This window comes from Periophthalmus magnuspinnatus, chromosome 16 (assembly GCF_009829125.3).
Source record: "Periophthalmus magnuspinnatus isolate fPerMag1 chromosome 16, fPerMag1.2.pri, whole genome shotgun sequence".
Classification (NCBI taxonomy): Eukaryota; Metazoa; Chordata; class Actinopteri; order Gobiiformes; family Gobiidae; genus Periophthalmus; species Periophthalmus magnuspinnatus.
Genome location: NC_047141.1, coordinates 23,847,249 through 23,872,265, shown reverse-complemented (window position 1 = coordinate 23,872,265; position 25,017 = coordinate 23,847,249). Strand labels below are relative to the sequence as shown.

General features: G+C 40.2%; 1 protein-coding gene across 2 annotated transcripts in view; it reads left to right on the top strand.

Annotated features, from left to right (window-relative positions):
• Positions 1 to 25,017, top strand: part of ptprub (protein tyrosine phosphatase receptor type Ub) — a 156,300-nt gene that overhangs the window by 94,475 nt on the left and 36,808 nt on the right. For both annotated transcript variants that reach the window (XM_033980481.2, XM_033980479.2), the window contains exons 4-12: positions 3,585 to 3,666; positions 5,808 to 5,923; positions 9,185 to 9,359; positions 12,361 to 12,654; positions 18,073 to 18,390; positions 20,191 to 20,300; positions 22,604 to 22,805; positions 24,144 to 24,246; positions 24,320 to 24,593. In XM_033980481.2, coding sequence (XP_033836372.1) covers positions 3,585 to 3,666; positions 5,808 to 5,923; positions 9,185 to 9,359; positions 12,361 to 12,654; positions 18,073 to 18,390; positions 20,191 to 20,300; positions 22,604 to 22,805; positions 24,144 to 24,246; positions 24,320 to 24,593 — 1,674 coding nt within the window. The remainder of the gene's footprint in view (positions 1 to 3,584; positions 3,667 to 5,807; positions 5,924 to 9,184; positions 9,360 to 12,360; positions 12,655 to 18,072; positions 18,391 to 20,190; positions 20,301 to 22,603; positions 22,806 to 24,143; positions 24,247 to 24,319; positions 24,594 to 25,017) is intronic.

The following is a 25,017-nucleotide window of genomic DNA, read 5'->3' as shown; positions in this document are numbered from 1 at the left end:
AGAGGCTATATTGGTATTCATAATGGCATATTTTATAACATGGACAGCTCTGGCCTTTTCCAGTTGAGCAGCTTTCCTTGAGCGAATGACCTTTTAGTTGTGACTTTTGGGAGGTTATTTACCTATGAGTGTGGCCAATAGTGACGGAGGGCTTGGCGTCTAATGCTTTCTCTGGCTGTGGGGAAGGCTGTGCGCTGCGTTATGGCTCAGATGAATTGTCTTTTGATTTGTATACATTACATAGCTTTTAAAGGCCTGTATCATAGCGTAATGTAATACATCCTCATAATGTGTCTTTTATTTCTGCTATAAATCATTTCATGGCATGCTTTTATTTTTCCCACTCCAGATGATTCCAACATCTCCACGTAGCAATTCATTAGTGAAGGAGAGCTAACAGGGGGTCTCAGATGTACGGAGAGAAGTCGGTATAAAAAACAGAAGAACGCTGTGAAGCTGATTATTGAAACAAATGCATGAATTGTCTGCCTCTTAATCACCCTCGTCCTAATGGAGACTGGAGATGGACCAACAATCAATCTTTCACAGAGCACATTAACTCTCACTAAGAAAGAACACCTTTCATTTGGCCTTCTCTCTGTTTCTCTTCTACCAATTATGCCACATTTAGTCCATGTCCTTGGTTAATTTATACACTATTTATACTTACTATTTATATAAAACAAACAAAGGAACTGTAAGTCTTTGTTTGTAGTGTGTACAATATATGTAATAATAATAAAAGTGGAATTTGCAATCAGAAAATAACAAATGGTAGCATTGTATATGGTTTGTCATACTATAAAATTGTTTAGTTACAGATTTACAGATATTTCATACAAGTACCACTTAAAAGATTAAAAAGGTAGTTGTCTGGACAATGCTTTTGCAATCAATATTTTAGGTAAAAATAAAGTGACATGATGAATTTGGAGTCACTGTTTAAATACAAACAACTTCAGTTCTAGTGTGTGTTTGTTATTTTGCCTTCATTGTTAAGGACTAGCTCTGAGTACACCCTGTGACGGGAATGGACTCTTATGAATTATAGCTGATCAAGCACAACTATTATTGTTTAAGTTATCTCACAGAAAACATGGGCAGAGGTGGTGATTGAGGAGGCATAGGGCAGAGGAGATTAACAGCGCTTAGAACATCACGTCTCTGAACACTATATATAAGATAGAAAATGTCAGAGGAGTCAGAGAGAGCAGGCAGTAACTCATGCCTACAGCGTCTTCAGGGTCAGGTTCAAGTCGAGCCTGGGAACAGACTGAGAAATTTGGCAGGAGGAGATTAGCCTCCACGTTGATCCAGCGGTGGGAGGAGGGCGGGCATCTATAGAGGAAGAGGGGTCACTTTCCAACTCAGTGACCTCCCGATACGCACCTTACATCATGATATACAACTGACGCCACCTCCTCTTCAGTCTGCACTTCTGTTTCTACCCACACTCTTCACCTATGTGCCTCAAAGACTGAAGACTCTGAAGTGTCTTTCTAGATTTTTTTTTTTTTTTTTTTTTTTGCCGACCTCAATCTTTTCACATCCTGTCTGTCTGCAGAGGTGCCTTCTGGGTCTTGCACGGTCGGGGTTGTTGTCACACCAATTGTTGCTGTAATCACATGTATCCCTGGCCTTAAGTCCGCAAGGTGAGGCTGGCTCCATCCTGCTCACTGCGAGTGGAGGATATCTGGGGCTAGAGGTGCCAGAGGTGTTGTTGTTCTTCTGCAAACACCATGGGAATCGAAGAAACTTTTCTCACTTTTGTATTATTAAAATACACAAGTATATATTTTGTAGTGATGCGTATTGGTGAGTTGCTTGGTCTTCTGGTTTTTAACTAGAGGGGTTTGGTAAAATTCAAGTGTTAACCAAGGACCAAGGAGTCTCCAACTAGCGTTATTGACCCCTAACAAGGCTAAGTGAAAGGAAATAATATGAAAGATCTTAAATTCATGAAGGCTGGATTCAATTTGCTACTTGCATAGTCAGTGTCATGTCACCCCCAATCGGTTATCAGTCAATATCTAAAAAGCTTGGTATAATAACTCAGTAAATCATGTGACAAAAGACAATGTACTAAATTAGTCACTCTTTCCTGCAAAGAAATGGCATAGTTGTTAAAAAAATCTCCATGTTAACTGCAATAACAAAGAATTTGCTATATGCTTTATGTAGCCTTTCAAATGATTACCAAGAAAATATCAACCATGTTTTTGTCTACCTGTTGGATTGAAAATAGGAACCATCACACTACTATGAAATAAAGTTGAGTGACAGATATGAATCGTGTTTTCATGATTAATTTACCTTGTGATTATCATAATTAGACTTTTAGTTGTCGTGCAATTTTCATCTGATTGCCATGCTATTACTGTGCTGCAATGAAAACAGCCACCACTAAATCTACTAAACCATACAAAAAACACATTTTTTCGATCAAATGTATTATTTCCAAACATTTGCAGATAGTACTCTACAATCTTCTATTAAGTGTGTGTTTTAATTGCTTTTGCGGTATGATATCCACAATTGCTTGTAAACAGAAAACCAGTCAGAAACAGCATCCAGTGTAAGGGCATCTGTGCGAGATCCTGATCAGAGCCGCGGACATTATCCATGTTGTAATCATGTGGTCGGAGGATTATGAGAAACAATAACTCAAAGCCGGCCTTCGATCAAACTACTCGATGGAAGCCTGTCCTTGGAGCATCGAAAACAAACATCCCCCCGGAGCCTCATAACTCTGCACCATTATAGAGCATGGTGATTCGATATTGATTAGGCTTCGCGAGAGCCCCCCCTTATGCAGCTTATTGTTCCAGCAGCGTGCCGTGTGCAGTTTAGCCATCCCCCGGGCCCCATGTGCACACTGTATTATCTGCTCTTATAGCCTCATCGCTGGCTGCACCCAGAATGTCCAATGCACCTCACCACTTCAGAACCGCATCGTGTCCTCCTAAATAAAGGTATTATATTTCCAGGCTCTTGCAGTCTGAGACTAAGCAAAAGCAATCTCTGTTTAATGTTTTTTTTAGTTCTTCCATCGTCTCCATTATTTTGGTTTCGGGTCAGCAGATGCGCAATTTTGATGTATTTCATGGTGGGATGTACAGTATTTTAGCTCTGAAGTGAAAATTTGTGCCTCAAATTTGATGTTTTAGAAGCAGGATTTTGCATTATATTTGCTATATGTTTTGTTCAAAATAAAGCTAAAGTAATATAATAATAACCCTAATCAAACTTTGTAAATTCACATCCTGTTCAATTCTATCTCAGTTCTTAATCTGGGAATTCAATAATGCTCTGTATCCCTAAAACACTGCAGAGGAGATTACATGTTAGACTGGTAGCCATAACCAACATTATTATCTTCTCAACTCTTCAGTGATCATTTTTTTTCTTGATAAACTGTAGCTCTTTCAGATTTTTTCCTCAGATGTACAATGATGGCTTTGTTTGTGATTATGTCTGTCAGGAAGTCACAACCCTGCTATATGGCTGCTATACTTAAGCTTTGAGTGGTATAGGATAATCACAAGGCAGTTACTTCAGTCATCATATTCACTTTACTTTTGCAGGTGCTGATAGAAGCCACTGTTTCTCGGGAGCGGAAAGGCTACATCGCCCTAGATGACATCATGGTGGTCAACTATCCCTGCTGTAAGTGCCGCTTCTGACAATGAATGCAATTACCAAAACTGCAGAGAAAACAGGAGAGGGAGAGACCAAAAAGGTCCACTGGTTTGGAGGTAAAATGTAAATGAAAGTGGAGCATAAATAGGCAGGAAGGGAAGAGTAATGGCTGATCGACCTTTAATATTAGCACTGCAGAGAGGCCCAGGGCATCCCATACCACCAGTGGCAATATTAAAACACTGTGACACTCAAATGCCAACTCATCTGAAAGCACACACCTGCCTTTGTGCCTTCGAGCCATTTTTGACAGCCAAATGTATGTGTTAATCAGTCCTGCTAGTGTACTACATGCAACTTTTCTACAAAGGCATTTCTGCATTATTCACAAGGCGCAGTGCATCAAAGCTCATGAAAATGCATTCTCTTCAGGGTATAACCTCTGACTCCCCGCCGCGGTAAAGCTGTGTGTGTCACTATTGAAAAGAGTATGATTTCAGATCTATTGCCCTGGAGGAGTGTGTGTAAAACATAAGCACCCCCAGAGTTTAATACAGGACCAGGTCTGGCTATGTCACAAACACTGAGAATGCACTGAACATTGTGCTGAACAGGAGGGCGCTTGTCAGGTCATAGCACGTTTAACACCTCCAGCACACGGCTACAGTTGGTAAGTGACTGCAATAAATGATACAGGCTTCACTGATAGTTTAGTGCTTACTAGCAGACGTGTTAGCTAGACTGTATATTTACACCCCTTGTGGATGAAATGGCATTTTAAAAGAAGTCATTCGCTGCCTCAGTGAGAGCTGCTTGTTGGTAGTTTATAGCTTGCGTCTGTACGTACATCGCTCTGTCGGCCTCTCCGATCCTCTGAGCTACAGCAGATGGCTTCCCCTGAATGCTCCCACTGTGGCCATTAAATAATTAAGGCTCTCATCAAGACCTGAGCATGCCTTATGATATGGCACGAAGCCAGTCTGAGTTACTTGGCAGAGACCAGTGTGAAGAAAGAAGAAGAAACCAAAAGGAGGTGTTGCAGTAGTGCAACTCCAACAAACCATTATCAAATCAACTCCTTTTGGGGTTCTTTGTTCAAGTGTGCACGACAGTTAGGTTGTATTCTCCTGGGTCTCAGTCTTTGACTTTATCTGTTGCGGTACAATGAAATATTTATCTCACTAAAGAGTCTGCAGGATAAAATTTGACACATTTAGCTGTAGTACCACGCACTGGCGCCAAACTTATTGTGTGCGTGTTCACACTTAATTCACTACTTGTTTATGTTTGCTTCTCAGGCACGAATATGAATTATGAATTAACCTTAGGAGGCAGTCACTCAAAGGAAACATGGCCTCCTGAGGGGCCCTCCCCGTACTCTACTTACTCTAAGTTCAACAAATAGTCATCTCCCCCTCATCTCCCCTCATCTCCCCCTCATCTCCATAGCAGCGCAGAAGGCGAGATCAGTGAAAGCCACACTTATTCTTTTCCCAGAAGCCTCAGCGCTTCCATCTTGTGCTGTCAGTCAAGTGGAGCGACAGGCGGACTAGTCCTACCCTGTGTCTGGGGGAAGGCAGGCGGCGCTGCCATGTTTACCCAGATATTTGGCCCAGCGGGGGGCTGTGTCTCGCTGTGCTATTGTTAATCACCGAGTTGGGTGAGAGGGCTACACCTACACACTGAGTCACTGGCACTGCCGCTTGGCATGCTGGGACGTTATTAGTCAAAATATGGTGTGCTGCTTTACTGGTAGTCTTTAGCAGATACTCCCACATTCAGCTCATCTATAGTCTTCAGTTGTCTGTTTGAACTCAGTTTTATAATAGACATAGATTCATCTCCCCCACACACATTTACTCACATTTACACACATAAAACAATATATAAGAGTTATATGAGATTGTATGGATATGCTCTACAGCACTTTCAATAGCAAGAAAAAAATACTGTTAAAATGAGCTGTAACGCAGTGAGAAAATACCACTGTGATAACTCTACAGATGATGTGATGATGGGATGAGCTTGTATAGAAATGTATTTAGCTGAGTTTCTGCATATGAAAAGGGTAAAAAACAACAATAGAATGTCCATTGTGTAAGCGTCTGGCTTTGTGGGCGTCCTAAAGGTAATAGAGTCTTTTGATGTGTGTTTGTGTCTGTCTTTAGATAAGGCGCCACATTTCTCCAGGCTGGGAGACGAGGAGGTCAATGCTGGGCAGAATGCCACTTTCCAATGTGTGGCGGCTGGAAGGTCATCTGAAGCTGAGAAGTTGCTGCTGGAGGTGAGGACTTGCGCAGTAAAGAACAACTGAAAAAACATAGAAACTTCCTTTTAAAACATCTATCATCAAATGTGCAATGTGACTTTTTCCCATCTGCATTACCCCACTACTCCACTATCACAAAAGATATGCTGTGTTTGAATAGTGTAATGTCCCTAAAGTAATCATGTTTAAATAGAGACTGGTAACCTTGTTTTTAAGGCCACACACGCCTTGAAGTCTCCTCTCTTTGCCTATGGGAAGTTAAACAGCTTACAGGGTCAGAGTGGTTTTCTCTTTATTCAGAACACGTTTAATTATCAAACTTTTTATGTCCCTTTTCAGACTTGGGTTCACTTACTTGCCTTTGAAACCAGCTCACACTGGCAATCTTTTCTTTAAGCTGTTTATTAAAAGACTCTTATCCATTGTGCTATAAACATCTTTCAGTTGGGGCTGCGGTTACTTCAGCACTGACTGCTGTTATGACTGTCTTAACGCCATAACAAAGAAGGAGACCACTCTGGAGTTAACATGCTCAAAAATAAGGTTTAATTTACAAAGAATGGTGAGCGGAGAAAAAATATGGGGTCATAAGTATGTAAATATCAGTAGTAATATGGTGCATGTAGTGAGATGAACAGAATTTGTGTACGATATGAATGTGTGTGTAAAACAAAAAGCTAATCTCAGACGTGCGTGGAGATGGCAGCAAATGAAACTGGGACAACCGACAGCACGGCGAGTCTAGGCAGGCCCGACGAGAGCGCGGAGGGAGCACGCATGTTGTCGTCGGCTCTTTTATAGTATGTTACTGGCGAAGCAGCAGGGTGGAGCAAGGAGAGGCAGAGGGGCAGGAGGACAGGAAAGCACAAGACGCCCCGTAACACTGCACAGGCCACACACAGACACTGTTAATCGCATCTGACCTTAAGCAAACCACAATACTACGGACAGTGAAGACGATGACCGAAGTTATTGTGTCAGCAGTGCAATGTACGTCTGATTACAATTCATGTTCAGTGTCAGACTGTGCAAAATATGCCAATTTGTATAGTCTGTACGTTTTACATACAGTATATAATGCAAAGGTAATAGACTATTAAGAAAAATACATTTATTATGATTAGTATCTTTTTACATGGTGAAATATATAAATACCATAGCTTAAACAGAATCTTATAGAAATTTGGGGCAAAAATAATTCATAATGCTTTTAAATGGTTACATATTGTGCCTTTGTTGTTTACCTGTAACAGTTAGGAGTAAAGTCAATAGTTCCCCCATCTTGCCTAGTTTGAATGTGATATGTGAGTGAGTGTTGGTGATAGTCGGTGAGGCTAATGGCACATAATTGTAAAGTCTAATGCATTATTAGGTCAAACAAAACAAAAACGTTTTTGAGTCTTTGTAGTCATTTTTTACATGATTGTCTCTAGTAGTATGGTAATAGACAGATTATCTTAACAGTCATTGTGAAAAACAATAACAACAACATTCTGAGTTTATGCCTAACTAATACTTTGAACATTGTTTCCTTGTTCTTGTTGACATCCTCACACATACACAGTCCAGATATGATTTTGTAATGGCTAACGATTTTCTCATTTTCTGTAGTTTTCAGTTTGTAGCTGCAGAACACAAATCACAGTCTTTTGCTTGTATGTGAGGTGTGTGTGGACTGTGCTTTTTGAAGGCCCAGAGGACAGTGACCAGCACAACCTAGAAATCTCTTTGTTATTCACAGCGTGCTCCACATGCTTGGGATTCACTTAAAACAGCTGCATCAATAGAACGACTTTGAAAAATACGTGGCCACCATTTCACATGATGACAATGGTGGCTTGAAAACATGGGGAAATATGCCAGACTTGATGTGTATTTGTGTGCTGTGTGGAGTTGACAAATGCTCAGAGTTTTAATGGTGTGGAACAATGTGAGAAATGCAAAGTGCAGCAGCACTGAGGTGCAGCCCACGACTTTCATTTGAGGCTGTCTCCAGTTTTCCTCTGTTCACTTTACCCACTCTCTTTTGGCCCAGTGAAAAGGCAAATGTTTACTCTAAATAAATGTATTTTTGTCTACGTTGGATCAAAACATAGAAAGAAGATTTAGGGATTTTTAGGTAAATATACTTAAATATATACTTTGAAATAAAATCAAATCATAATACAATTGCTCAATACATCAAACATCCCAAATGAAACAACAACAACAAAACAACGTGCTTTTATTTGAGTCTATTTTTTGGGCTAAAAAGTTCCATACTGCATCTTTAAATAACTCCACGCTACTATGCAGTGGCTCTTCAGTATGGTCGCTTGGAGGAAAGTGGATATTGACAACTTCCATTAAGATCTGTCATACATTACTCCTAATGACTATTATTTTAACAAGATTACTTTGGTTATTATGAAAGGACATCAGATTGTCATATTGGCTGATTAAATCACAGAGCACTGAGATGGTCCTGCTGTTCTAATTAAAACACACACAAATGGACAATTCTCTGTTTAATTATGAGGCACTAATAAAAAACTGACCCAGCTAGGATTCATTTAAATGTATATTTTATTGTTAGCCTGGTGGATTGGGAGCGTGTGTAATATTAAGCAGTCGTGGATGTAATCGTGTATTTTTATGTAGCAATTAAAATACCTCACGGCTTGTTCACAGTGTAAACAACTGTGTATAGACCTTGGACACTATTCACATATATTGAGCTTGTACTTAAATTGGGCACTTAGAATAAATATGTAACTACAGTTTTGTATTAGTCTTGCGGTTAGAAATTTGAATTTAAGTACACAGTTTAAACACACCCAAGAGAATTTAAATGAACTTCTGAAGTATAAGCACTGCATACTTTTCAGAACATTGTTTTGTGAAGTTCTCATTGAGACAGGCTATTTTATAGTTTTTGCTTACAATACATTGCCTAAATAGCTGCCGTCTACATACTTTGGTCATTGTAATAATTTTTGGTCATTGTAATAATTCGAATTGTGATTTGGTTTCACGCTGCAACCCTCTGCCTCACCAATGTTTTTCTGTAAAGGCAAGAAACCATATAGCAGAAGGCCGACTCATTTGAACAATAAAACTGTTACATAAGGCACATCAGCAGCACCGAAGATCAGATCTACTGTGACATTGCACAGCAGGCTGGTGTGTGTCCACTGTCTGCGTTTGTGTGCTCCGTGTCATTCTGTGTGCATCGAAGAGAGACTATGATGACCTGTCCTATTTTGTCTGACCCTGTGCTTTTTGCTGTTTTTTCAGAGACACAATGGGGACATTTTAACCAGTGCGTCCGTCAAGCACCTCAGTCACCGGCGCTTCGTGGTGTCCTTTCAGCTCGATGATGTCCAGAGAACAGACCAGGACCTTTATCGCTGTGTCACACAGTCTCCCCGAGGCTCCGGAGTCTCCAACTACGCTGAGCTCGTGGTTAAAGGTAAGTCACTGTAATGCACTGTGCTCTTTGCTATTTATCCTCTCTGCTTTCTGGCAGCACAAACACACACTACATTTCTATTTGGTGTTCTATTTATAGTTTTTATATTGAATAAAATCAAATAAATTCTTGTGTAGTGTGTAATTTCATGAAACAAATTCAGTTCTCACTTTAGTGGAATAGGAATCCATTCATGTATTTATACTTGTGTGGTACAGTGGTCAAGCAGTGATTTTCCAAACACATTTTTAAGTGTGATTTAAAGATGTACTGTGTAATCTTTGTGGTGGGGAGTCATCATGGGGACTTGTTTTGCCTGTAATGTTCTACAGTATGACATAAAAAAGTGACATAGCGTACCTTTAAACTTAAGGACCACTACTAAAAGGAATGGTAACCAATACATCCATTACTAATATTAAATAGTATTCAATAATTCTGGAATGAATTAAATCTATTTGGTAATATATTTGATAAAACTAATGTACCTTTGAGCATACTTTAAAAGCATGAAAATAGCTGGTCAAAAAAATCATGACAACAGGGCATCATTCAGTATAAATGCACAGTCCGTATTTTTTCTAAATAAACCTTTGCTTTATCAGCGCCTTAGTACCTCAGACAAGTGTTTTGGATGACCAGTGCGATTTGGCCGGCATGTGTTGTCTGAGATGTCACAGTTGTCAAATAGCCTTCTGCTGCTGCTTCTGGAGCCACACTCAGCTCTTCAGCTCTCTGTCAAAAAGCTGTTCACTTGACTGGGACTAGTGCCGGCCCTGTCATATCATGTACCGCAGATGGTGACCTCACTCCCATTACTCACTCCCAGCCTTCATCCTGACACCTCTCTGACAGCATAGTAATGGCGTGTCCGCACGATTCTTTGATGCCATAACAAACTCCATCCTGCGGCTGTCCACCAGTGAAAGAGAAAGTGAGGCTAAGAACAATGACAATCTAATGGCTTCTATCAACCTAATGGTTTAAAGAGAAGTCACTACAAGAAGTCACAAGGCAGAGGACTGTTCATTCAGTATGTGCACAAGTACTTCAACTATGTGTCAGTATCAAACCTTTCACCATGTTTGCTTTGCCAGGCTTTGTTTCATGTCCCATAATATGTTATTAAACTTATTTTGCAGTTATTCGATTTCAGTTGTTTTTACTGCTCAGAAGTCCCTTGAAACTTGGCTTTGTGATGCCACCTGCTTGGATATAGATAAGTTTAATGCCATACTGTGTAGCACTCCGGGCAAAGCAGTAAAATCTACATGGAGGCAAATAGTTGGTTGACCCTCCACCAGAAAAATTACATAGTGCACCTAAGTATATGCAGTACATTCTTATGCATTATACTGTGAATAATTGGAAAGCGTTATGAAATGAAATTCAATATGATTCAGAGTAAGAAGACAATTGAAGTACATTTACATATTGATTCAAAATATATTCCCTAACAAGGCTGTAAAATAAAAAAAAAAGATAAAGTTCTCTATGTTGTACATAAAGGCTATTGTCCTTGTGGCTGCTACCTCTTTCCTTAGGAACAATTACGAAAGATATTCTATTTTTGGTAGCAGTCAATTACTATTCTGAATTGCCAATGGGTGTGATAATGTTGCAATATGTAAGTCAAGTGGTTGTAACCCTCCAATCCTATCTATTTCTGTAGATTTAGTCTGATTTCCTAATAAGACTGTTATAAATCCTTCTCTCCCCCACTACCCTCCTATAAAGAGCCTCATCATTTCTACATTGATGTGAATCTAGTCTGCAGATTACATGCCCAAATCACTATGTAACTATTTCAGTGGTCCATCGAGAAAACGTAATGAATAAAACATTCCTTCGCATATCACTCCCTACATCTCATATGCGCATAGCCACTGTTACAGTTTTGCTTTGGAGCACTTTTTAAGATTTCTAGGTGTTGCAGCCTCTTGACAATTGACTCGTTAATTAAACACTGAAAGCAATGTTTAGTTTCAGAGAAAACTTTTTGCACCGTGGTATATATAATGAGAAGAGAAAACTAATAATGCACTCAAATACGGGTCAAAAAGGGTGCAAATTAAAAACTTAACTCAAAGCAAGTTTTTGGCTTATTCTCAGGATTGTAAGCTAAAAGAAAATAAGTGTCTTCAAGCCCCACTGGTTGTCTGCACTTGTGGGTTCGATTCAGTCTTCTCTAATGAATGCAAGCGATGACAGCTATAGAACTGGAAGCAAAGAAAACCCAAATGAAAGTGGTACAAAAAAGAGGTGTGACACTGGGGATGTTGAGAGCTTTGAGAGAACCAACCATGACACAAAAGAGGCGTATCCCATAGTAACAGAGAGCAGAGATTAGTCACAGCAGTGAATTTGGGTGTTTCTCAAGCGTTATTTGCATTCCATTTGTTAAGCACATGTCACCTGTGTTACGAACTTTAGACTTGTTCACCACTCATATTCACAGGGTTTCTATAATCAGTATTTGCAGTATTTGGTGGGAAAAAAATATACAGATGTTTTGGTATTTAAAATAAGTAGTTTGATTACAGAAATGTAGCAGGTTTCTGTACCATTTTGAGATGTCGATGCCACTTTTGTGTATATGTGCTTTGTGCTTCATATGAAAGAGCTTTACTTCAGATCTAAAAATGTTAAAGTTTCAAGGTTTGTTCAGTCTCCTCAGCGAGATATTGGAGTGATTGAAGTATTTTTTTATTTTCTCCTTTTGAAATTCTGTGTTGGTACTACATTACACCTTCTTTTGATTCTGCTCTGTGTGACTTTTACACTGAGCTGTATGACAGATCCTCTTGGCTTGTTAATAGGTATTATCCTTGCTTTGAATAGATAATAGCTTGTAAAGCCATCTATATCTGCATTTGAAATCAGTGTTTTTCTCGAATTCTAAAAGTGGGTCAATAACTGTAACATATCGCTTAGTAAAACTTTGGTATTTTTTCAAAAAATAAAATTTCTAAAATATCCAACTTTCCATTTGCTTTGACAGTGCCCCCATCCCCCATCGCACCCCCTCAACTGCTGCGGGCCGGCTCCACTTACCTGATCATTCAGCTGAACACAAATTCCATTCTGGGAGATGGCCCTATTATCAGAAAAGAGATTGAGTACCGGGCCAGCCAGTCGCCTTGGTCTGAGGTGCACGGAGTCAACATGGTCACCTACAAACTGTGGCACCTGGATCCAGACACAGAGTACCACATCAGTGTACTGCTCACCCGGCCTGGAGAGGGGGGCACTGGACCCCCAGGACCCCCTCTGGTCAGCAGGACCAAGTGCGCAGGTCAGTGTCCACTAAAACTCCTTAAGATGGTTCTTTCTAATGCATTTGTGCCCCAGTCAAGGACTGCTCTCTTTCTTTGGCAATAGACAAGTGTCTTCCTTTCTCATGTCTGTTGTAAATGTAAGTATTTGAGACAGTTGTATTATCAACATTATCTTTTCATTATTATTTCTGTTATGGTCTCTATATAATATACAGCATACAGCCATGAGCAATTAGCTAACTACAATATCAAAAGTGGCCTGAAGGAGCCACATGATGACACAGCAACAGGGCAGGGCACATAGAGACTGAAAACAAGCTTAATTGTCCAGATATTTTTTCCTAAATAAATTTCTAACAATACTCAGTGCATCACAGTGTTTCTAACAGTGCTATTGGCCCTTGGTCACTTAGCTTAATAGTGTAACCTATGATCTCCAGTACTAGTCGCATAGACATAAACCTTTAATTGTGTATCTTGCTAGTCAGTATGCTGTATTTAAAAGTTTCCTTCTCTTATAGTTTGTTTTATGCGAGAGTATGCTTTCTTTTGTCTATTCTCTGTGGAGAGTGGATTCTAAAAAACAGACTCCATCTTTGTACTTATGGGAATTACTCTGAACATTGTGTAGGAGATGCAGCCCCCCAGAGACTAGGAAAAGTGAAGAGCAGCATGTTGAACACCTGGCTTTGTTGTAAAAACACCAGCACACAGCATATGGCTGCAATTCCACTATCCAAATCTCAAAATGCACTTACTTTTACTAATGCAGTATATATGTTCACTTTCTATTTCCTCTTGCTTGACTGAAGCATATTTAGCTGTTTTGGACATAATGGTTTTGAATTTTTTGGACAATTGCCAGTTAATCACACAAATAAGCCATTGATTATATTTAATTTAAGTGGAATACCTCAGCCTTCTGCTTGGCACTTAAGACCGTGCTTAATGGGGATGGGTAGTGAAATGGAGCGGCCACAGGGTGTAATTTCAGATAGTCCTGTACTTGAGCTACATCTGTCAAGATAATCTGTGCAAGTATGTACTGAGAAATGTACTAGGGCACTTATTTTCAAAAGACATTTACTGAGAGAATCTTTGAACTTGGGAGCTAAGGACAGAGAGAGGAGGATAATTTGAAGCTCTTTCTACTGCACTATTGGACTGATTGGCATTTTGATTACACAGAATAAACAGTGCATTTATGAGCAAAACAAAACATTCACAAACGAGGTGTCGCAGATGTAAAATCATTACTAATTGCTATTTGGCATATGTTTATTCCTTTGCAATTTATTGGCACAAATGTTACAGACTTGTTTATTTGCAGTTTTCTGAAAAGTTACTGTTTACAAGCTGTCCAAAATTCAGAACATTTTGAGACCTAGGGCAATAGGAAAGTCAAACCACTTTTTTTCTACCAAATATATGTGGTCATTGGGAGTAAAAACACAAGTAGAAAGCCAACATCACAGCCCCCTGCATGTGCACCGTCCCACAAAATTGAAAGCATTGTGTTACCCAAAGGCGCTATGTGGATTTTGTCTTCCACAGTTATCACTCTTTCTATGCCCGGTGGTCTTGTCGGGCCACACAACATCCCCGTGCTCTCAAATGACATATTAAAGCTACTCTCCTGTTTCAACTGCTATAGACACCCCTCATTCATCAACCACGTATACCTCTGCGAATCCCCGCACACGGTTCAAACCTCAAACGAAAATCACAACCAAAAGCAAGAAAGTCAATACGAGTGCTGCGCTTATCTCTGCAGCATATTTTAAGAGAAAGTGAACCAGCAAAAGAGTATATTTGACAAGAGTGGAGTTACAATGCAGAGAAATTGCCTTCACAGTTTGTGTCAGTGTTTGTGAAAGTCGCTAAACTCTGAATTTAATGATATATTTGCATTTCAACCACTGTGACATTAGCTTATTCAGCGAGAAGGGAGAGGTAATACTCCTGTGTCTGCTGGAGTGTTAAAAAGGGCATTTGGATGGATCTGGTTCAATAAAGAGCAAGTGTAGGTGAAATTATTTGTTACAGATGTGGCTCTCCTGGGTTTTTCCATCCTTGAATTTGTTATAAAGTTGTGCTGTATAAATATTTAGCAGATTTTCCATGTTGTCTGGTATACGCACTCACTCATTCTAGCGGGTCTTATTATTGTGTTAGAATCATTTGCAACAACACGCGCGTTCACCTGGAGCAGCTCATCTCTGAGACTCTCCTCGGCACCTGGTACCCAGACCTCCCTGACCCCGCCTTCACACCATCTGCTCCGCACAGGCTCTACTGACCCTCTACCCCTCTGCTCCGCATGGCTGTCCCACTTCACGTTAGCCCAATTTGTTTTAGGCGCAAGGAAATATCAAGTATATGGCAAGAATCCAGGAAGCAGAAGGGTAATCTGGATCAGTGTAAACCAAAGGGAATTATTCTCTATCATTACATGACTTCTGTGGTCATGTAGAGTAAAGTTCGTCCCAAAAGCATCGGCCTTGATAACTGGATTTGCTGTACACAAACGCGTTGCCGTCCTTATGTAGAGGCTGTAAAACTAATGGCCGTGAATGTGAACATGCTCTGTGCCCGCTACAATGGCTGTCCAGGTGTGCTTGATGAGCCATTGCTGTGATTATCAGCACGCTGCATTAGCACAGCTTGAAGCCCCTCAAGTAAATCACAGAGGAGAGGCGAGCATTTGTTCTGCAGGTGGTCCCCAAACTATGTTAATGGGCCTCCACCTGCCGCTGGGTCACTGCTCCTTCTGGAGATCTCCTGCTACAGACAGCCAGCAGTGAAGTCGGATTAAAATTAGCAGCATTAGAAGCTCAAGTGGTGCGCCTCTGCTGGCACGTCATTTATCATGTCTTCCTCTCTGCGCGTTTGGGTGCCTTGGATTTATGTGATGCCTGTGTTTTCATTTGCACATGGGTCCAGACATGCTTTTTTTGAATAAATCTGTTTTCCCCACTGACACAGACACACACATGGTTTTTAGATAATAAACTCAAACCTGTCACTTTTCACGTGCGATCGCTCCAAATCAGAGAGGAGGCTGGGGATTTCAGTGGCTGCGGGTGGTGGAGACAGGATGCCACGAGCCACAGACGAATCAGATGAGTCCAGAGCAGGGGCTGGCACAGGCGTCCATTTTGAGAAGAGCCACAAAGGAACACTGTGGTGGGACCAGCTAAATACCCCTCTTTATTTAGCTCTAGTCTGGGCACTTGATTGATAATCTGCAGCATTCAAGTTTTGAATTTTGGTAATTAAAATCTATTAATTACTTTTAGTTTAATGTTACTTATCACCTCAGTAGTTGTATGTCTTTTGCTTAAGTCATTTTGTGGAGTTAAAGTGAAAACTAGCTATGATGCAAAAACTGTGTATTATGTGTACTTGATTACAGCAAAGCAGAAAATGATTAAAAGTTTTAGAATTTCTGCACTTTTTTTGCTGAATTGTGTTGTAGAGCAATAACCCTGCTCTGTGGTGCATTAAGTACTCCAAGTTTTTCTCCCCTAATCTGAAAGTCCCAGTTGTGTGTATTGTGTGCATGTGTGTGTGTGTGTATAACCAGATGAAGACCTTGGCCGGTAACCTCAAACTTCACTGATCTGCACTGTTCTCATCTCTCTGCTGTCACTCCCTACCTCCCCACCTCATTACTCAACCTGCCCTATTAAAAGCATAAAGCGATACAGTATCTCATGTAGCATATTACTGGACAAAATGGCATTGATTGTGTTAATAATGTCTCTGATAAATGCCTTCATTGACATAGAGGATGCCCTTGGTTTAACTCTGCTTTTTTGGATGTGCTCCTGAACAGTGGGTCGCCTGTGCATCTCTCCAAAGAGCTTTTGTGTCCCCTGCATTAAGAGGCAGCGCTGTAGTCTGAGTCAGATGAAGTTTGTAGGGCTGCAAGTAGTGTTGTCACGATACTAAACTTCCATACTCGATTTCAGTATTAAGGAATAGATTCGATACTCAATACCGATGTGATTTTTAACATTCAATCATAGTACTTTCTTTAATATTACCATTCGTTCTTATATCTGTGTCCTCAGTCGTCCAGGTAGGTTCCATACTGGTCCATGGACTTATACAGATTTTAGAATATGAAGATGCCATACTCCCAAGATATTAATTACATTGTACTTTGCATGAAATATCTCAAAGGTAAATTTACAGTTGTTGAACCTGATCATTTCTATTAGTGGCTAGGCCCAAGAACTCACTGTATTACAACAAAATCAGCATTTGAACAATATTCATTTTAGCTGCCCCCATCTGTATTAAATATGATTGGCCTGTAGAGTGTTTTGTTCCCCAGAAATACTGTTGTTAATGCTCCTGGACATGTTTGAAATGTGCACTTTGAACAGAATCCATCTATTAAAACTGTTAAATTTAAATTGCAAATCTTATCACCATTGGAATGTTATTCAGACAAAACCGCACTTAGCTGTCTAACCAAAATCGTTCAGCCTTCGAAGTTGGGGTTAACTTGGCACTGACCAGAATTAACTGTTTACTAAAAATACGAGCGTTGCCAAGCCGGTGACCCAGCAGTAAAAGTGACCAGTGGAAGTAGATGCCCTTGTATTTCTCTGCCATCTTTGCTGTGCACGGATCACGGCTCAGGGCAAAGAACTGTAACTACTGGATAGTCAATTTGCTTGTCGCCGCTCAGGGTTAGAACTGGTGGGAGTGTGATACAGAGCAGAAGTAGACAGTCCCATTAATTAGCACAATTGGCATGAGTTAGTACTTCGCCATAGGGAGTGTGGGTGTGTTGTGCTGGCAGAGAGATGCTGACCTCTGTGTCATAGTGGGGAAATCTGGCAACTAGTCTGATGGTAGCAGCAGAAAATTTGCCAGTACGCTCTTGGGATGATTTTAATGGTTTTTAACTGGCAAAATTATTAGGTAGCTGGTCACCTGCCCACTCAAAAAACAGCATGGTATTTATGCTTTTGTCTTGATTTTTAAATATTATATTATTTTTGTTATCATATGTATTGCTGTTCATTCTATTTTTTTCTATCAATTCATTTTTGCAGTTTTGTGAATTGTATGATCTGTTTCTTTTGGAATTGCTAGCTTTCACTTTTAAAAAGCTTTTGACACATAATTAAAAGTTCAGTTTTGGAAATGCCCAAACCCACTCCACAAGCAATTTTGAATTTTTACTTACTGTCTATTACGGCATATTTAGCCTATTCATGGGTTTCAGGTTTCTGATTATAGGTGCAATTTTGGAGACTTGTCACTATTTAATTAAAATTGGATTAGTACCCATGTTAATTTTTTATCACTCTGAAGCACACTAGATTTGTTATTTACTTCACCTGTGCATGTTAACAATAGTCTTCCTGATGTTATATTATGATGAACTGCCTTTCTTTTTGTCTCTCGTTTTTCAGAACCCATGCGTGCACTGAAAGGACCCACAGCCTCAGACATCCAGTCCAGACAGCTGACACTGCAGTGGGAAAGCTTGGCGTTCAACCTGACACGCTGCCACACCTACTCAGTATCCCTGTGCTACCGCTACACGACCGCTGGGGGCGGTGGCGGGCACAACACCACGGTGAGAGAATGCCTGGCAGTAGAGCACAACACGTCGCACTTCACTCTGCGGGACCTGCCACCCTACCACAGCATCCACGTGCGCCTGTCACTCACCAACCCTGAGGGCAAGAAGGAGGGCAGAGAGGTCACCTTCCAGACCGAGGAGGACAGTAAGTGTCCTGAGAAGCATGCAAGACGGTGTCAGCTGCATAGAGAAAATAGGGCCACTCACAAATGGCTAAAATATTAGGTTAGGATAGTTTATTCAATATTATTTGTAGTTAAAAATACACATTAGAAACATGTGAAAAAAGCTCAAACTGGAAACATATTAAAAAACACACACATAAACAAACAATAGGCATACAGTACATAACAAAACGCTGAAGTTTCAAGAAACATATAGATACTGTGAAAAAGACAAGCTACAAAAGTTGTTTAATAAAATGCTGGCTCAAAGTCCAAAGTGCATTGTTCAAACTTATAACAGCGTCTTATGTCTTTAGTATGTAAAAGATTCACAGGCAGAAAATATTAACTATTGCATTTAAATACTTTGCGTTGATATTTTTATGTTAATCACTGAGCAGCATCACCATGAGATTCTCGGCAGAAGTAAAATATTATTAGAAATAGACAACTCAATAAGCTCAATAAGGGTGCTCCCACTCTTGTCCTGGTTTCAGTTCAGTCATGATTTCAGGAGATGAGACTTGGTTTGGTCCTGTTCCAGTCCTGGTCTAGCTCCTGGTTTTTGGAGTTTAGTCCCAGACATGTGTGAACGCACCCAAACAAAACAGGATTAAATAATTAGCTTTAATATGGGACTTTGTAGTATATGGTAGGAACGTCTTAATACAATACTGTAATACCAGGAATTTTACTGGTCAATGCCTTGAAAGTTGGGAATCATTAATTTATAAATAAAGTTGGATTGGATTGGATTGGATTAACTGTATATCTCAGTAGCTCAGTAGTGCATGCAGTATTTTGTTTACTGCACTATACTATTCATACATCCCCACAAAAGACAGCACTGTGTGTCTTTCACTAACCACCAGTTCAGTGTTAATGTTCAGTCTTATATTGTAAAAAAAGAAAGAAATAACAGTTGATTGTCCTTCTGACTGGCTTTTGTAACAAAATACCCTTTCATTTTTATGCGAATAAATAATAGCCTTTAATAAAAATCACTTTCTCAAAAACTCGGGCAACCCCAACACAGTTTTTGTGCTTAGTTTGAATCTACTATTATTCTTTTGAGCTTTAGCAGATTGCCTGTATTTCAGCCGCTGCAGAAATCAATTCGTCCATGAAAAATGAAATCAAAACAAACCCGATTTTTCATTGAGCTGCTGTGTATGCAGTGAGTGATGACCAAGTGAAAGTGAGAGAGCAAATTGAAGGATTTATTTTACCAAAGTGATAAAGTAAGCCAATGTACATTTATATACTGTACCTCCAGCGCACGTCAATTATAATCATTTTTCCCCAAAAGCCTTAATAAGCAACTTTGTCCCCTCACTTTATGTTGCAATAACAGTTGACTCAGCTGTTTGGCTTTTTGCCTGGAGCCAGATTCTCACATAACACACTTTTTCTCTCCAGAGCAGTCACCAGGAGGACCGCTGCATCAAACAGTAGTCACAAAAAACCACTAGCCTGAAATGTTGAGACGATCCAATAGTCATTCAAGTAGAGAATCTGACACATTCATCAAACTCCTTTTGCCCACAGATATTAAACTGTAATGCTGTTTTCGTGCCGCAGCCTCTTATCTCTCACGGATTGTGCTTATATAATTGATGCAGTTCATAAATTAGCTGTGCTCTTATGTGAAGCTGTGTCTCTAGTGGGGCATTGTTCTGAGCCCATCTGACATTCATTTCTGTGATATTGACAGTTGAGGCTCACCACGGGATTAGCTCTTCAATTTTCCAACAAATGTTTGCTCTGACAATTTCTTATAGTTCCCGGAGGCATCGCACCAGAGTCACTCACCTTCACCCCGCTGGATGATATGATCTTCCTCAAGTGGGAGGAGCCTGTCGAACCCAACGGCCTCATCACGCAGTATGAGGTGAGCTCGCATACTATTCTTAAATAATCCAACTATCAACATTCACCATTAATACTGTGTTAATATGTTAAACTACAATGAACTAACTAATCTACTTTGGGGCTCCTAAAGTGTCACCCCAAGCTCCTAAAGTGTAGTACACATTTGGCCCTTGGAAGTGGTCAGTTTGGCCCATGGGGGGGTGTTCAGATTGCGGCATCTACTTTGACTCATATACTCACTCAAAAGGCTGTACATTCTAGGTGTCCATGAAGATGATTTTGTGTTGCTTGGAATATCGCACAGTATGGCATTAAAGTTACCTTTCTTGCATTTTTTCAAAAAGAGGTGTTTTTATTGGTCAAAAATACATGCTTTCTTGCTCTCAACAGGTTTGCCTTGTAACTTGGCATGACGTCGGCACAATTTTGTCTCCTGGGAGATAGATATGTTTGATGCCATACAGTAGAAAAGCCATAACATCTCCATAGAAACAAGGATATGGCAGACAATGCACCAGAAAAGTTCCATAGTTCACATTTAAATAACAAAATAATATGTCTTTTTAAAAATATTTTTTTGTATTCATTGCATGCAAAACATTTGACATTGACCTGTTTTTCTCTGTGAATTATATTGACAGAGACAGAAGAATTTAACACGCACTGTACTCTAGTCAGATAGTCAGATAGTATCTGTAGTATTAGCCAAATTGATGCACAAACTCGTGTTACACACAAACAAGGTGAGGGTGAGTATTTATTATGACAACCTACAATGGAAGATTACACACTGTATTTTATCTCATACATTACTCATCTAAAATATATGTATCTGAAAAAGACGATTATGAACTGACACAGGCATTATGATTGTTACAGTCAGTAATTCAAGTACTTAGTGGTCTTGTTTGAGTAATAGTTTCAAATACACTAGTACACTGTTCTGGGCTGTATAACCACTGCCCAGCATGCCGCTCTCATGTTCATCGCCTCTAGGATATCATTAAATGGGATTTGTGGTCTGACATATGAAGTGGAGGCTGCACAGGGTTTTACTCAGGAGTGTGTTGATCTCTCTCAGCTGACGGACAAAGCTTTACAGAGTGCTCTTCAAATCCCTCCTACTTCATAAAGATTAAATCAAAGACCACTATGCCTGGGCCCCTGTTGTCTGGACCACCCCCTGCTGCTGTGTGTGTGGTTGGCTTTTTAGAGGTCATGATTATAAGGTGTTTGCTAGTACGCTTTACAATTTAGGATTTTTAACGACTCCTGTTACTATATGTTACAGCTTTAAACACTGACTCTGCTGGGTAATTTACTAACTAAGTTTATGGTCAAGGTTTACTTTATAAATCTGTTATAAGTGAAATTCATTCTCTGCATTTGACCCATTCTTCAATGTGGCTGGGGTAATCTGTCAGGAGCAGTGGGCTACTGCTGTACAGAACTCGAGGACCCATCTCCAGATCTTGGGCTTGGCTTGGCCAGGATAACTTTGCTGGAGGATTGTCTGTTGAGCATGTTTTGGGTTAAGGCTAGGTTTGAAAACAAGACAGAAATAAAGGACCAGAAATTTTCCACACTACACAAAAAGATGACATATTTAAACCAAGAACTGGTCATATCTGAATAACAATAAAGATGTATAGGCCTGACATAAACATGCTGTCTTTTAGCTTTTTGTGAATATTGTGTCCAGTGCTTCACTAAACATTTTGTTATTTTTGGAAGTGGACTTTCACTCACAACAGAATCTCTCTTAGATGTTAATTGCAATATTTATTATTTTGTCCTTGATTCTTCTCCAACTGTTTGTAAATTCAAAAATACCAATACCTTGTAATTTACAACATTTTTACACCCCATTTGAACTTTAGCAGAGTCCTGTTTATACAGTATTGTTCAGTAACAAGAGCCTATCCCCTCTCAAGGAGGAAAGTATGTCTCTAATGCCCTGCAGGCCTTAATAAGTCTATTAAGTGAGGTATTCAAAGTGCTTCTGAAAATATGTGTTGTTGTATGACCCCATGTGTAATCAGGTTCTATTCTTCTTACTAGCTTAAGTGCACATTGTTTAAGTGCATGGTTTTTCTTTTTCATGAATCACTTCAATCAGACTTTTTTGTTAGATTTTATGACTAGAGCAATTTAGCGCTTAATAACCTCTGTTGATGGGTGTAAAAGTATGAAATAAATACCTGACTTGATGTGATCCTCTTAAAAAGTTATGAGCTGCAATAACAATGGAAGCATTAAATGAATCCTAAAATGACTTTGACTTTTACAATGGGATTTTTATGTTGTTTTCCTCCCTCTCAGATAAGTTACCAGAGTATCGAGTCATCCGATCCGAGCATTAACGTTCCGGGCCCCAGGAGGACTGTCTCCAAATTGAAGAATGAGACGTACCATATGTTCTCCAACCTGCACCCGGGCACCACCTACCTCATCTCTGTCCGAGCGCGCACCGGAAAAGGCTTCGGACAGACAGCGCTGACGGAAATCACCACCAACATCTCAGGTAATGGGTAAAAGTCTTTGAAAAACCAACAAAGACAGAAAGATATAGTCTTCCCCATCACTGTCAGTACAGCTGTAGGCTTCATTCACTCTGTGCTATTACCAGGATGTGGATTTCTGTCTTTTGACCTCAGCATCTTTCACCTCTCACTAAGGTAAAACTAGCTCCCCCAGTGTTAGAGTGAGTTTCTTTTGCCTCTTCAAACTTATGACACACTGTCACCACTTGCCTCTCAACACATAAATTAATTCATAAGAAGTAGAGAAAGCGCTCAGGTGGGAGTATACAGTACGTTATGTATAGAGAAAGATGCAATATGTACCTGGGACCATAATGTCACTTCTGAGACTCTCCGAGCTTATTACCGCTGATACGAACACAGCCTTGGAGTTTCTGTTGTCTTCTAATGATGCATTTGTGCTTGTTATGGGGATGGGATTACTCCTCATAGGAACGCACACTCCCCTCTCTGTCACATAGTCCGTCTACCGTGCACTCTCTGCCCCAGACTCACACAAAAAGGCTTGCTTTGTTTAATTATAGCTTTACTACATATTCTTTGAGTTACTGGCTGCACAGAAGAAGCTCTATGGCTCAAAGCCCACTATAGACAGAGTACAGAAGTCTTTACGCATAATGCTCCCGCACTGTCCCTCGCTTCACAACATTCACTTACACTGAACGTCTTTCAAATGGGCGCTGACAGCAGGCAAACAGTGAACACCTTCAGCAGCCACTACTGTCAGCATCTTCAAGAGAGAGCCTCACTGAGCAGCAGAAACACACATTTTCATAAAAGTGCACTCGTATACAGGCTGTGTCCTATTGGGATCAACTTCTCAGCACGCATCATAACCATTTTAGCATCTGATGAGGTACAAAGAAAGCACTGCAGAATGCTAACGTTAACTCATGCGAGGGTCCTGTTTGGAATGTTTACCTTTTGCATAGGAAATACTCCACAGTTATTTCTCACAATTGACTTACTAGTGGATTGTGTTATCATGCCCCAGAGATGAATAAGATTTTGACCAGATCTGTTTTAAAATACGAAGTTTAACTACACGTCAGATTCATAACTTTTAATTAGACCCATATTAAAAGCTAAGATAGTTGTTCTGAGAATAAGCTAATACTGGTTGGTTATACTTGGGGGCTGATTTCGGTAAACACAATGCTCCATCAGTTTCATTATACGTAGTGGCCCTGAGTTTACAATTGGAAAAATAAAGTTGCCTGCAGCCTGAGCTCAGTCAGATGACCTCAAAGGATTGTATCTTCATTTGTAGGCTAAAATTATATCTGACATAAAGTGTATATCTCTGTTTGTGTTCTCAGCTCCCACGTTTGACTATGGAGACATCCCCTCGCCTCTGGGTGAGACAGAGAGCACAATTACTGTGTTACTGCGTCCCGCTCAGGGAAGAGGCGCCCCTGTCAGGTGAGCAAACAGTCTCAGAGAGTTGTATTGCTTTTTTCTGGCTAGATCTTACATGTTCAACCTCTGTGTTTAGCACTTACCAAGTAGTGGTTGAGGAGGAAATGGTGAAGAAGGTGAAGCGTGAGCTGGGGCACCAAGATTGCTTCCCTCTGCCCATGTCCCATGGAGAGGCTCAGGCCCGGGGCACGCCGCACTACTACACAGCCGAGCTGCCCCCCAGCAGTCTGCCCGAGGCCAGCCCCTTCACTGTGGGCGACAACCACACGTACAATGGTTATTGGAACACCCCTCTGGACCCACGCAAGAGCTACCTGGTCTACTTCCAGGCCATGAGCAACTTCAGAGGGGTAAGTGGCTAAAGAGCAGTGCCATTCTAACTGAGTGACATCTATGCTCAGACAGAGTTTCTGAAGCCGTAATGGTGTTAGATTTAAACCTGAACTATACAGGGCTACTGCAGACAACTTATGTAAAACTTTTGCTAGCAATTATGTGTATCACTGCAAACTCAGGCAGATGTTTTGTTGTGATGAGACTGAAAAGGGACAAGCCGCTGTACTCTTTTTGCCAGTCCTAAACCTGAATGAATTACGTCATTTTAGGAGGTGAAGATTATCTCTGATGGTCTATAACTGGTAAAAGACTTGTTGTATTTGCATTTATTATGGCGCTGTGGTATGGTATTAAAACATTATTGCCAGATGAATGGACACAACATTTGACTACTTAGAGAGGTTGTTTTTAATATTTCAGTTTTTTAGTTCTTTAAAG